At 39.0% G+C, this 12,853-nt stretch overlaps 3 protein-coding genes across 3 annotated transcripts; 1 reads left to right on the top strand and 2 right to left on the bottom strand.

Annotated features, from left to right (window-relative positions):
• Positions 1-5,843: 5,843 nt before the first annotated feature.
• Positions 5,844-7,864, bottom strand: LOC106306554 (eukaryotic translation initiation factor 3 subunit D-like). Its single transcript, XM_013743215.1, has one exon. It carries the CDS (start codon positions 7,777-7,779, stop codon positions 6,007-6,009), a length of 1,773 nt encoding a protein of 590 aa, XP_013598669.1. The 5' UTR covers positions 7,780-7,864; the 3' UTR covers positions 5,844-6,006.
• Positions 7,865-8,268: 404 nt separating this feature from the next.
• On the top strand, positions 8,269-9,912 carry LOC106306245 (protein POLLENLESS 3-LIKE 1). Its single transcript, XM_013742791.1, has 5 exons — positions 8,269-8,510; positions 8,593-8,805; positions 8,879-9,027; positions 9,115-9,183; positions 9,261-9,912. Exons 1-5 carry the CDS (start codon positions 8,307-8,309, stop codon positions 9,910-9,912), a joined length of 1,287 nt encoding a protein of 428 aa, XP_013598245.1. The 5' UTR covers positions 8,269-8,306.
• Positions 9,913-9,995: 83 nt separating this feature from the next.
• LOC106306244 (tubulin beta-4 chain-like) lies at positions 9,996-11,823 on the bottom strand. Its single transcript, XM_013742790.1, has 3 exons — positions 11,354-11,823; positions 10,951-11,220; positions 9,996-10,872 (listed from the first exon to the last, which is right to left on the bottom strand). Exons 1-3 carry the CDS (start codon positions 11,745-11,747, stop codon positions 10,199-10,201), a joined length of 1,338 nt encoding a protein of 445 aa, XP_013598244.1. The 5' UTR covers positions 11,748-11,823; the 3' UTR covers positions 9,996-10,198.
• Between the last annotated feature and the right edge of the window lie 1,030 nt (positions 11,824-12,853).

Below are 12,853 nucleotides of genomic sequence, written 5' to 3' on the forward strand. Positions count from 1 at the left end.
TGGTTTTTCTTGTAAGCCTCGATGTTATCTTCTGCCTTGATCTTCAGTATCTCCAAGTTCTGCTTTATCTCCTGATCTGTGGTCACAAGAACATAGCGCAAGTGTTCTACAGATGCATTCCTTTCCATTTCCTCAAGCTCCCTGTCAGCAAGAGCTCTTTTCTCTGCAGCCTTCTTTGCTCTGTTGTTCTTAGTGGAGATTCTAGCTTTCATCTTCTTTTTCAGGGCAGCAAAATGCGAAATCATAGTGGAGCGTGGGGACTTCTGGTTGTTTTCATCATCGACCTTCTTGATAAAGTCAGCAAGAAACCTGAAAAAGACACAAAACATATTATAACATATAAATATTCATAAGAAATCAGGTCAAAACGCAGGTGCAAAAGTGGATTTAATCTTTGATATATAGAAACAACAAAGAATAAAAAAAACTTATGGAAGTATCACACACGAATCAATTCTAGAAACTCTAAAAGAAACATCACATCAAAATTGAATAAGACAATTGTGACCAAAATCAACACTGTGTATCGTCAGATCCACTACACTACTATCACACATATGTGTGTGTGTACCGAACGAATTGAATAATATTGAGTGATGATAGTAAGCAAACTCAGTAATCAAATCATCATCACATCAAAGGAAGCAATCCGCGAGAGAGAGAGAGAGAGAGACTCATCCACAAAGAAATTTATATCATCAGAGTCCCAATCAAATTGAATATATAGAATCTGTGAGAAAAAAAAAAGGCAATTATATTATCATCAGATTCGCTTATATATGTACCGAACGAATTGAATATCGAGTGAGAATAGTTAGCACATATAATAATCAAATCATTTTTGAACAAAAAAAAAAAAAAAAAAAAAAAAAAAACATCACATCAAAAGGAAACTATGGCAGAGAGGACTCGATCGAAATATAAATTTATATTATAAGATCAAAATCAAATTGAATATTATTGAGTTCTGTGACCAAAAAAAAAGCAATCATATCATCATCACATCACATCACATAATCGCTTATATATTGTGGAGCTTTACTCACAGTATCGGAAAACAGAGAGATATATATGTACAGATCAGTAAGCATATCATCATCCCATATAGAGGATGTATATATGTATAGATCAACAATCATATCATCATCACCTCAAAACTAAAACGATTGGCAGAGACTCAGAATCATCATCAGAAATTAAGTTATATTCAACAGCTATATGACAAACTTACTCTTTTGGAAAGCTTTCATCCTCGAAATCTGCACAAAACTTCTTCAAGTCTCCTTCTCCGCTCGCTTCATAGCAGATCCAAAAGCTTTCTATTGATTGTGCTATGGGAGCCCATGGTTTCGTCACCTCTTCCGCCATTGTTACAGAGAGAATCAAAAATTCAAAATAAACTCACGAATATGAGAGAGGGAAGGAGGGAAGGAGGAAATGCTTCGTCCTTCTTTGTAACAAACTTTCACTGAGCTATAATTAGCTGTGGGCGAGTGCATCTTACACCTTCACCACTATCAGCCCAATAAGATTGTGGCCCAATCACAACCGACTTTGATTTAAATATCGTGTTTTATCCAGTTTTGTTAACAATTGCGGGTAAATCAAAGAAAATACAAGAATATATATTAGTAAACTTTGAGTTTTGGTATTAATTAGAGTTTTTGTTTAGATCAAGTATGTATTATTTGATACATTGAAATAGTTATGAATTTGTCACATATTAATCTTTTAATACTTTAACTTTGAATCTTAAACTCACCCAAACCCAAATCATATACATATATCCTAAACCTCATACTCCAAACGCTTTTATTAAATCTAAATTCTTTTTTTTTTTAACTAATATAGTATTATCACAAACTTTAATCCCAATCTTACATCTATATCCTAAATCTCATTAACTTGTACCTTAAATCTCATATTCCAAACCTAAAACTTTAAATCTAAACTCTAAATTTATTATTTTGAAAACTTTAATCAATAATCTAATGAATTAATTTTATCTTACCGTGATTAATTTTCTAGAACTAGACTATCACATTTAAAGTGGTAAGTATTTAATAAATTTATATACTCTTTATGTGATATTCTTAAACATTTTGTCATTAGCTTTTACCGTATTATATCTGATAATTGTATCTTAAAATAATAATAATTTAGTTAAATATGATTGTGGCACTAGTAAGTCTTTTAGTTAGAGACGGATTTAATGTTTTAGAAACACTTTGTTTCGTGTGTATTTGTTGTCAATGCAAACACAAGGATAAAACAACATTGGTGTTACTGATATTCTAAACTAATTTTCTGATTGGGCTATACATCAATAACGGGGATCACAATACTAGCCATTAGATTAGACAAAATCAATATCAATGGACCAGATTTTTTGGTTTCTCTCTCTCTCTCTCTCTCTCTCTCCCCCTTCATTCCTTTCTCTCCGGTACTTTGATTTGGCAAAGTCCAAGAGTGAATCTGTTCTCGTGATTCTTCTTCTTTTTCCCTTTCCCACAGCTAACTAATTTTATCTTATAAATCTGGAAGATCTGAAAAACCCGGTTCCAAGGATGATGAAGAATACGACGACGGCAGAGCTCGCGGAGGCGTAGTAGGAGACCAAGGTGGAGAAACGCATCACCATCCGACGACGGAAAAAAAAACATCACCAGCGACGTCGGAAGAGCTCGTCGTCAACAATGGAGGAACGCGTCACTGGCTCCGCTCCACAGCCTTTTACGGAAAAGGCTAATTTTAACCATTCTGATGATTTAATCTGTCGTGGCCTCGTTCTCCTTTTATTTTATTTTAGAACTTTGTTTTGGAACTCTATACTCGGTGCTTAAAACTATCTTAACAAACATATATATACAAAAAAATTAAAGTTGAAACGTTTCCTTCATAACAGAACAAATAACAATGATCACTATAGATGTAGAAACAAAAAATAGCTAAAAGATAAAATCAATCTGTGAAAATTTTTCAAAATTGATGTCCTTCTTCAAAGTCTCTATCTGGATAAGACACAAAATTGTTTATAATCACAATCGGGGGATTCATCATTAATTAATATAAATAAAAGAGGATCTTATTCACAACTCTGTTATTCGAGTAGAGGTTGAGTTATTAACAAAATCAAATAATAGAATATTTGATCATATAAAAATGCTAATAATGGAAACTTACATGATTAGTTGCTGTGTCAAAATTTCTGTTTACAGAGAATTCACTAAACTAAACTTACTTCCGACAGAAATTTAAATAGTTCAGAAATTATATTTATTTTTAATTTTAAAATGCTAATTAACATGTATTTACCTCATATAACTAATATTGATGGTAATTTCGAATTTAAATCATGATTAGTACGTTCTATATTTTTTTCAGAAATAATCCTTAGTTCAATTTTATGTTGTGATAATTCCCCGTCTCTGTTTAGATTTGATACAAAGAATCTATCTACCAACCTTTAGTTGTTACTCAAGAAGGTGGACAATGCCAATGGTGGACAATGCCAATCGCTTCCCTCAGTTTCTGGAGTCAAAATGCCCTGAACTCAAATTTCAAGTAACTCAAGTCATCAACAGAGGGCTATTCGTACCGTTCATAAAACTACGGGGCCAAATAGGAAAGGTTGAAGTTTCAAATTTACCTTGTACTTTTTTATAAAATCTAACTGTAACATCCGAGCTGTGATATGTAAAAAGGGCTTAAGAGAATTGATTTGTGATTTGGCTACCTATGTCACCAAAATTGACTTATCTTTTCCAGAACACATCCTGAAAGAACTCTAGAGTTAAGCGTGCTTGAGCTGGAGTAGTGAAAGGATTGGTGACCTATCGGGAAGTGATTCGCGATAGCGTGCAAGTGAAGCCAAAGCATGGGAAAAGATCGGGTGGTGATTGCAGGGTCAGTAAACATGAATCTCAGGCCTTGGAAAATTAACGGACCGACCGTCGGATGGGATGGGGTCCACGGGCCGAGAGAGCGGGCGTGGGTGGCCTATTAGTCGTGGATGGGTCCGGGCGTTATAAGTGGTATCAGAGCTGGTTAGCCATCTCAGTTCTGACCTGAGAGGCGTCTTGAGACCTGTCGTGGAGCACAACGAGGACGTTGCGTTCTTTGAGAGGGGGTGAATTGTAACATCCCGAGTTGTGATATGTGAAAAGGCTTAAGAGAATTGATTTGGCTACCTATGTCACCAAAGTTGACTTACCTTTTCCGGAGCACATCCCGAAAGAACTCTAGAGTTAAGCGTGCTTGAGCTGGAGTAGTGGAAGGATGGGTGACCTATCGGGAAGTGATTCGCGATAGCGTGCGAGTGAGGCCAAAACATGGGAAAAGGTCGGATGGTAATTGCAGGGTCAGTAAACAATGATTTCGAGCCTTCAGAAATTAACAGACCGACCGTCAGATAAGATGGGACACACGGGCCGAGAGAGCGGGCATGAGTGGCCCATTAGCCGTGGACGGGTCGGAGCGTTTTAGTAACATTGGAATTTTCAAAGTTATGCATGAGTGAATTCCTCGCCGTCCATTTCAAGATTTTTAGATTTCAAATGGAATTTTAAATATAGAAACTGATATTTGAAATGTCACATTTTTAATACCAAAGGGCCCAAACTTCTTGTGGGATTTACAAATTCATCAACTGAGTTTTTATCCTCAAAATTTCAGAATGTTGCAAAAAACAAATTCACGTATCTTTAACATATGTTAATTTTAAAAGTGAATATTATAAAATAAATATTCAAATTAGTATTAAATTATAATTTGTTAAATTAATATTTTAAATTAAATTAATATATTTTCAATAGATAATTTTTTCTTTTCAAAACTTATTTGAGTATATGGTAGATTGGATTACATTTGATGTTTTTATGATTATTTGTAGCATCGACAAGAAAGAGAAAGCAAAATGGGCAAGTTAATAATGTTTCCCAAGCCAGCCAATATCAATTTCTGAGCTATCTCTGCACTAGCGAAGCATTCTTATACATGTCATGCCAATGTATTACACTTTAACTCCAAGCGACATCAGTTAGTATCATACAACCAAATCAGTTTGGAGTGAAAACCCGGTCTGGATCACTTTAATATGGACCAAAACAACTATCACTTTCAAAATTCAAGTTGGAGTGAGTGGGCGTTATAGTATCATTGGAATTTCCAAAGTTATGCATGAGTGAATTCCTCACCGTCCATTTCAAGATTTTTAGATTTCAAATGGAATTTTAAATATAGAAACTGATATTTGAAATGTCACGTTTAATACTAAAGGGCTCATCTTCTTGTGGGATTTACAAATTCATCAACTGAGTTTTTATCCTCAAAATTTCAGAATGTTGCAAAAAACAAATTCACGTATCTTTAACATATGTTAATTTTAAAAGTGAATATTATAAAATAAATATTCAAATTAGTATTAAATTATAATTTGTTAAATTAATATTTTTAATTAAATTAATATATTTTCAATAGATAAATTTTTCTTTTCAAAACTTATTTGCGTATATGGTAGATTGGATTACATTTGATGTTTTTATGATTATTTGTAGCATCGACAAGAAAGAGAAAGCAAAATGGGCAAGTTAATAATGTTTCCCAAGCCAAGCCAATATCAATTTCTGAGCTATCTCTGCACTAGCGAAGAATTCTTATACATGTCATGCCAATGTATTACACTTTAACTCCAAGCGACATCAGTTAGTATCATACAACCAAATCAGTTTGGAGTGAAAACCCGGTCTGGATCACTTTAATATGGACCAAAACAACTATCACTTTCAAAATTCAAGTTGGAGTGAGTAGCTACTTGAATTGTTTTTAACCCTTAAAATGCAAAAGATCTCAATATGTAGTTTATTCAAACAAACGGTGCAACAATCTTCTACAAGATAAAAGCATAAACCATCAAAATTAACCGTTCAGCTCTTCAAAAAGAGTACAACTTTGGAACATTAAAATAAAAGGTACAAACTCAAAACAAGTCTTCCACATCCACCATAATCAGGCCCGACCTTGGGGTTTCTTATCCTCTGCAGCTTCATTAGTAGAAGAAGCTTCATTAGTCTCTGCTCCTCCTCCTTCAGTGTTGTTTTCCTCAGGTGGCTGAACCTGTTCATCTTCAGGGAGAGGCTCTTCCACATAATCATTCTCAAAAGCATCAGCCGGAACCTCGTAAATCCTAACTTGAGGCTTGGACGGATCCTTCACCAAAACATACTTCCCTTCACTCAGCTTCATACACAGATCAACGATGGACTTCACGATTCCCCACATGTTGTTAGTGTTCAGATTAATCTGCCCAGCAAAATCCTTCGGCTTATACCCCAGAACCGATAGAATAACATGGTTAAAATGATCACGAGGGTGAACCCTAGAAACAAAACCAATCTTCATCATATCCGCATTAGCCAAGAGAGCCTGTGCAGTCCACTTAGCTAACTTATTACCATTGTTCTTCAACTCGTTAGCTAAAACCGCACCTCTCTGAGTCTCTAGCTTCTGTCTCCAATCAACACCAGAATACTTAGGATCAAACTCGTTAAGAGCGTTCAGAGTGAGGTACGATTTCTGGTTATTCAGTTCAACAGTGCTCTGTAGCTCACACCTAGCGACTAGATACATACTATCATCAAGCTTCCATCTCCTATACCTATAAGCAATAGAAGCATTCTCTTCACCTTCATTAGCATTAGGGATAGGCTCATCAAAAGCCTCCCTCTTCCCGTTCTTAACCAAAACCTGCTGCGCGAAGTTCTGGTTGATGAAAGCAGCCTCCATGCCAAGAGAATGAGCAGAGTTGATATCGTCTTTCCCTTCAGGCAAGGGCTCCTGTGAAGTCTCGTGAACAGACAACAAATCAAGCGGAGAACCATCTCTCTTATCAAAGAAGAGCTTGTTCCCAACGCGTTGAATCACAAGATCCCACGAGTAAACCGACCTAGGAGCACACATAAGAGCAGCAAGGATCGCATCAGTGGCGAAAACAGTAGCTTTATCCTCCTTAGCGAGACGCCTGATGACGAGATCATCACTTGTAGTAACCTTAAAGCTCCTGTTCTTGAAACGCTCGAGTCTACGCTCCGCTTTGGGAGTGATGCGATCGTAAGTCCGATCGTAACACTCGAGACCACCGCAAAGGAGGAGATCCTCTGGCTCCTGAACCGTGAAGGAGAGCTTCGAGAAGCTGGAGAAAGGAATCTGCTCGAGCATATTCCACTCGGGCTGTATATCCACCGAAGACTTAAACGCGGCCGCTTCGCGTCGCTGCTGATGGATGTTGTTACGATTCATATTGTAATGACGATCGCGACGAGCTCGATCTTTCTCAGCTTCACGTTTCTTCGCTTCCACTTCTTCGTCGCGGCGCTGGGGAAGCTGGTTACGGTTATGGTACTGGTTGAATCTCCATTTCGGTCCGAATTTGGGACGCGGCGGTGGCTTGCCGTCGACCAATCGGAAAGCTGCGTCCTCGTCGGCGTTTCCGCCGGAGCTAGCGAGGCCGAAGCCTTCGTCTACCGCGAAAGCAGAGAAATCGAAGATAGCGGAGGGATCGGACTTGGATCCGGTGGGAGGACGAGCGGAGGGGTTGGAGAGAGCTCGAGTCCAATCTGCGACGCGTCCTAGCTTCTCCGAGCGAGAGAAGGAAGCCAAGGGAACGTTCGGGAGGAGATTCGCGGCGGCGACGCTGGTGGAGGAAGTGTCGGAAGCATCTGGAGGTCCCCAGCCATCGGAATTGAAAGGTACAGTGCCGACTTCGAATGTTTCGAACACCATCGTTGAGATTTCGTCGAGAGCTAGGTGAAAAGTGAAAACACACAATCTTGTATGCGGCCGCAAGCGGTGAAAACCCTAGATATGGGAACGACTCATGGGTTTAGGAGCATTTTGATGTAAAAAGATCATTAGCCTCAAAGCCCATTATTCCGTTTATAGCTAACCTTAATAATCCAATTATATGGTCTGGCCTACATTGAATTCTCAATTCAATCAAACCATAGAATTATCGAAGCATTTACTTGCCGGTTTACAATCGGTTTAATGCATCACAAATTAACCGTTGCAGTTCAAAGTTTGATTAAAAAGTGAGAATTACAAATTTGTTCCCGTCTCAGAACTTATCTATATTTAGGTATTAGTCCTAAACTTATATATTTATCTTAATTGTTTACCATTTTTTATTCAGTGGTCACTTAAAAGTCCAACGCTTTATATATACTCTCTTCTCTTGTTCGGAATAAATTCAAAAGGTTCCCGTTAAGATTCTTGATTTTCTCGAGAAAATTAAAGAGGAATCTCTGGCCATGTGGCGTCGCGAGGATCGTCGTGCTCCAGGTGGAGGTTACTGGACACCACCAGCGGCGTGGAACATGAAGAAAAGAGTTTACACGGCGATGCCGATGTCTGAGAGGAAAAAAACATGTTCGAACGAGAAGCAAGAGCCGTTTCATATGATCCACAAAGTTCCTTCTGGTGACTCCCCTTATGGTAGAGCCAAACATGCCCAGGTATAATCCCCATTTATGTCTTCTTTCGTGAGTTTTTAATGTTATGTTCTTGACATGTGGATTATGAATCTTTCAAGAACAGTTGATTAGTAAAGATCCGGAACGAGCAATCTCCTTGTTTTGGGCTGCAATAAACACTGGTGATCGAGTTGATAGCGCATTGAAGGACATGGCTGTTGTTATGAAACAGCTAAACCGGTCTGATGAAGGAATCGAAGCCATTAAATCTTTTCGTTATCTCTGCCCTTCTGAATCCCAAGATTCCATTGATAACTTGCTACTTGAACTCTACAAGGTAACTATCTGAATCTGACGACTAGTTGAAGCTACTTCTATGCTGACTTTGATGTATATGTGGTTTTTCTCAGAAGTCAGGGAGGATCCAAGAGGAAGCTGAGCTGCTTGAACACAAACTCAAAACACTTGAACACGACACGCATTACGGTGGTAGAATCACAATCGCGAAAAGAAGCCATGGGAAACAGATCAACTTGACCATCGAGCAAGAGAAAGCACGGTAACAAGTTTAATCTACCCCAACTAGTATCACCTGTTCCCTCTAAGAATCAAATTCTCGATTTTTTTTCATTGTTTGGACTTGTAGGATTCTAGGGAACTTAGCTTGGGTTCACTTACAGCTTCATAACTATGGAACCGCAGAGCAACATTACAGGTTGGTGAAACATTATTAAACCCATTAATGTGTTTCATGCATTAATAAGTTGAATTGGTGTTATTTTACTGTGATAGGAATGCTCTGTCGTTGGAGCCTGATAATAACAAGCTGTGTAACCTTGCGATCTGCTTGATGCGTATGGATAGAATCCAGGAAGCTAAATCTCTAATTGAGGATGTAAGACTGACTCTAGGGAACACTCAATGGACTGATGTACCGTTTTACAAGTCCTTTGAACGGGCTACAGAGATGTTAGCAGAAAGAGAACGGGTCAGTGTAGCGGATCACTCAGGAGAGATTATGATAAGTAGCTCTTCAGATAACTTCTCTTCGAACTGTTCTTTTGGGAGTTGGGTAAAGGAAACGGAAGCTCTAGCTGGAACCGTACCTGAACAAGGGATCATGTACTCGTTTGATTCGGTTGAGTCGCCAGTTCTGATTACACAACCTCGTGAGTGTAACTGGGTGGATGATGAAGTAGATCATAAAGTAGGGCAAGTAACGATTGGTGCTGCTAGAAGGCTAAGGTTTGGGAACACTTTCGAGGCCAACCATTACGAGAAGAAGAAGGATAACTCGAAGAGTGAGGAATCAGCAGAGTCAAATACTTGGACAAGCAAAGTAAGGAAGATGTGTGCAGATTCAGAGAAAGGATATCAAAGGAACGCTTCAGGATCATCTTCAGCTTACGCTCAGATCAAGGACATTAGTCAAAGAACTGTATAGGCTTAACAAAAGGATTGTTTAGTTTAGGAAAAGTGTAGGAATGACTTTTGACATTTTATAATGCGAAAACAAAACACAAAAGCTTGAAAGAACAAAAGCAATATTTTTTTTGAACTGACAAAAACAATAAAGCAATACACGCATAAGTTTTTTAACATCCCAAAATGAACTTGTGTTTCAAGAACAAAGCACACATAAACTGAACAAAAGAAATATATTGAAGGGAAGAAGGAAGAAACTGCAGCTTACACAGCTTATGAATCCGACCAAGCCATTGATGAACATCTCAAGCCTCATCGTACTCCTCTTCTTCATCCTCGTACTCCTCTTCACCGGCTGTAGCATCCTGGTACTGCTGATACTCTGCCACGAGATCATTCATGTTACTCTCTGCTTCCGTGAACTCCATCTCGTCCATGCCTTCTCCTGTGTACCAATGAAGGAAAGCCTTTCTCCTGAACATAGCTGTGAACTGTTCGCTCACACGCCTGAACATCTCCTGGATTGAAGTTGAGTTCCCGATGAAAGTCGATGCCATCTTCAAACCCTTTGGTGCAATGTCACAGACGCTGGACTTGACGTTGTTCGGGATCCATTCCACAAAGTAGGATGAGTTCTTGTTCTGGATGTTCATCATCTGCTCGTCGACCTCCTTGGTGCTCAGCTTCCCGCGGAACACAGCGGAAGCAGTTAAGTAACGTCCGTGGCGAGGGTCAGCAGCGCACATCATGTTCTTTGCATCCCACATCTGCTGGGTCAGCTCAGGGACACTCAAGGCACTGTATTGCTGTGATCCTCTCGATGTCAACGGAGCAAAACCCACCATGAAGAAGTGGAGCCTTGGGAAAGGGATCAGGTTCACGGCGAGCTTCCTGAGGTCGGAGTTGAGTTGACCAGGGAAACGAAGACAGCATGTAACACCACTCATGGTAGCCGAGATGAGATGGTTAAGATCACCAACTAGCAAATCACACAAAACAAAACAGGTCAAGACCCAAACGTACATTAAAGTTAATATATACAGAGTCTTTTACTCACAGGAAGGGTTAGAAAGCTTGAGGGTACGGAAGCAGATGTCGTAGAGAGCCTCATTGTCGAGAACCATACACTCGTCAGCGTTTTCAACGAGCTGATGCACAGAGAGCGTTGCATTGTATGGCTCAACAACAGTGTCAGAGACCTTAGGAGAAGGAAACACAGAGAAGGTCATCATCATACGATCTGGATACTCCTCCCTAATCTTAGAGATCAAAAGCGTTCCCATCCCAGATCCAGTTCCTCCTCCCAACGAATGACACACTTGGAAACCTACACAACGATCAAAAACCAAATGTATCACAACCATCAACGAAACCAAATACATCACAGAGATCTCAAATCAAATCAACGCACGACGGTAAATCAGATCGAGATTCAAAAACAAAATCAGTTATCTTCTAACCTTGTAGGCAATCGCTGTTCTCAGCTTCCTTCCTCACAACATCGAGAACGGAATCGATCAACTCCGCTCCCTCGGTGTAGTGACCTTTCGCCCAGTTATTCCCAGCGCCGGACTGGCCAAAGACGAAGTTATCGGGACGGAAGATCTGACCGTAGGGTCCAGATCTGAGGGACTCCATGGTGCCAGGCTCCAGATCCATGAGGACGGCGCGAGGGGCGTACTTTCCGCCGCTCGCTTCGTTGAAATACACGTCGATGCGCTCGAGCTGGAGAGGAGAGTCGCCGACGTACTGGCCGGTGTGGTCAATGCCGTGCTCGTCGCAGATCACTTCCCAGAACTTCGCTCCGATCTGGTTTCCACATTGGCCGCCTTGGATGTGGAGGATCTCTCTCATTTTCTCTCCTTTTGAGTTTTCTTTTTCAGAAAATGGCGACGCGTCTCTTTTTGTCGTGTGCTTGAATAGGTTTAAAAGGAGGAGGGATTGTGGTGTGGGTTATAATCTGCTATATATAGTTTACGTCTTTTTCAATGGGTTTTTGGTTATTTTTGTTTACAGATGTGTCCTTGTTGTTTGTTTTATCTTTAGATGCTACCCTGTATCTTTTGTTTATTTCGGTTTCGTTCTCTGTGCTGTATGACAGCGGAGGATTTCAAATTATTTGTGTCCCACTTGTCTCCAGATATTTTTGCTATTTAACCATTATATAAAATTAGTTTTTCCCTATTAATAAATTGTAACGTTTTGCCTATTACATTGTTTCGACAAATTGAGCATTATTGAATTGGAAAAGAGTAGATCCAAGGTACGGTTTTTTTATTTAAATATTTTGAATTTAGTGATTGGCCAAATTATCGGTTTTGTTCTTATGGATAAGTACAATAACATGCATAATCAAAACAAGTTTGACTGTGTAAGACTGATCATACATACAGGAGTGGTGTAATTGTAACGGCCAGCTTACATAAAAGTTTTCTGATAAAACTGTAGTTACAAAAGGCCCATCATTTTCAATATAACAAAACAAATATTTTAATGATTTTTTTTTATGATCCTGGTATCCGGAGCCTCGAGAGGATCTAACTAGCGCCAATGACCGTCCACCGAAACTTAGCCGGAGAGCCCGCCGAAGCATCCAGGAGGACTGGTGATCACCCCATATAAATCCCACCAATGGCCATAAATATTTTAATGATTAAAGGACCTATTACATTTTCAAAATTCTTAAACCTAATTTATTCAAGTTGTTATCTACTTTTTGAGCAAATTTTCTTAAAATTTTAAGCAGCTTTTCAAATCTAGGGGTTTAAATTTACGGCTTAAGATATATTACTAGATCTTCACCCTTTATTTTCACTTTTATATGCATATATATTTATTTTAGATCATTAATGGTGTATATTTTAATTTTAATCATAAACTAGATTTTGATCCGCGCTTTGAAAGCGCGGGATTATTTTTGTGAATTATTTTTTGTTTTTACATTTATTTACCCGCTTGTT

Source organism: Brassica oleracea, chromosome C7 (assembly GCF_000695525.1).
Source record: "Brassica oleracea var. oleracea cultivar TO1000 chromosome C7, BOL, whole genome shotgun sequence".
Classification (NCBI taxonomy): Eukaryota; Viridiplantae; Streptophyta; class Magnoliopsida; order Brassicales; family Brassicaceae; genus Brassica; species Brassica oleracea.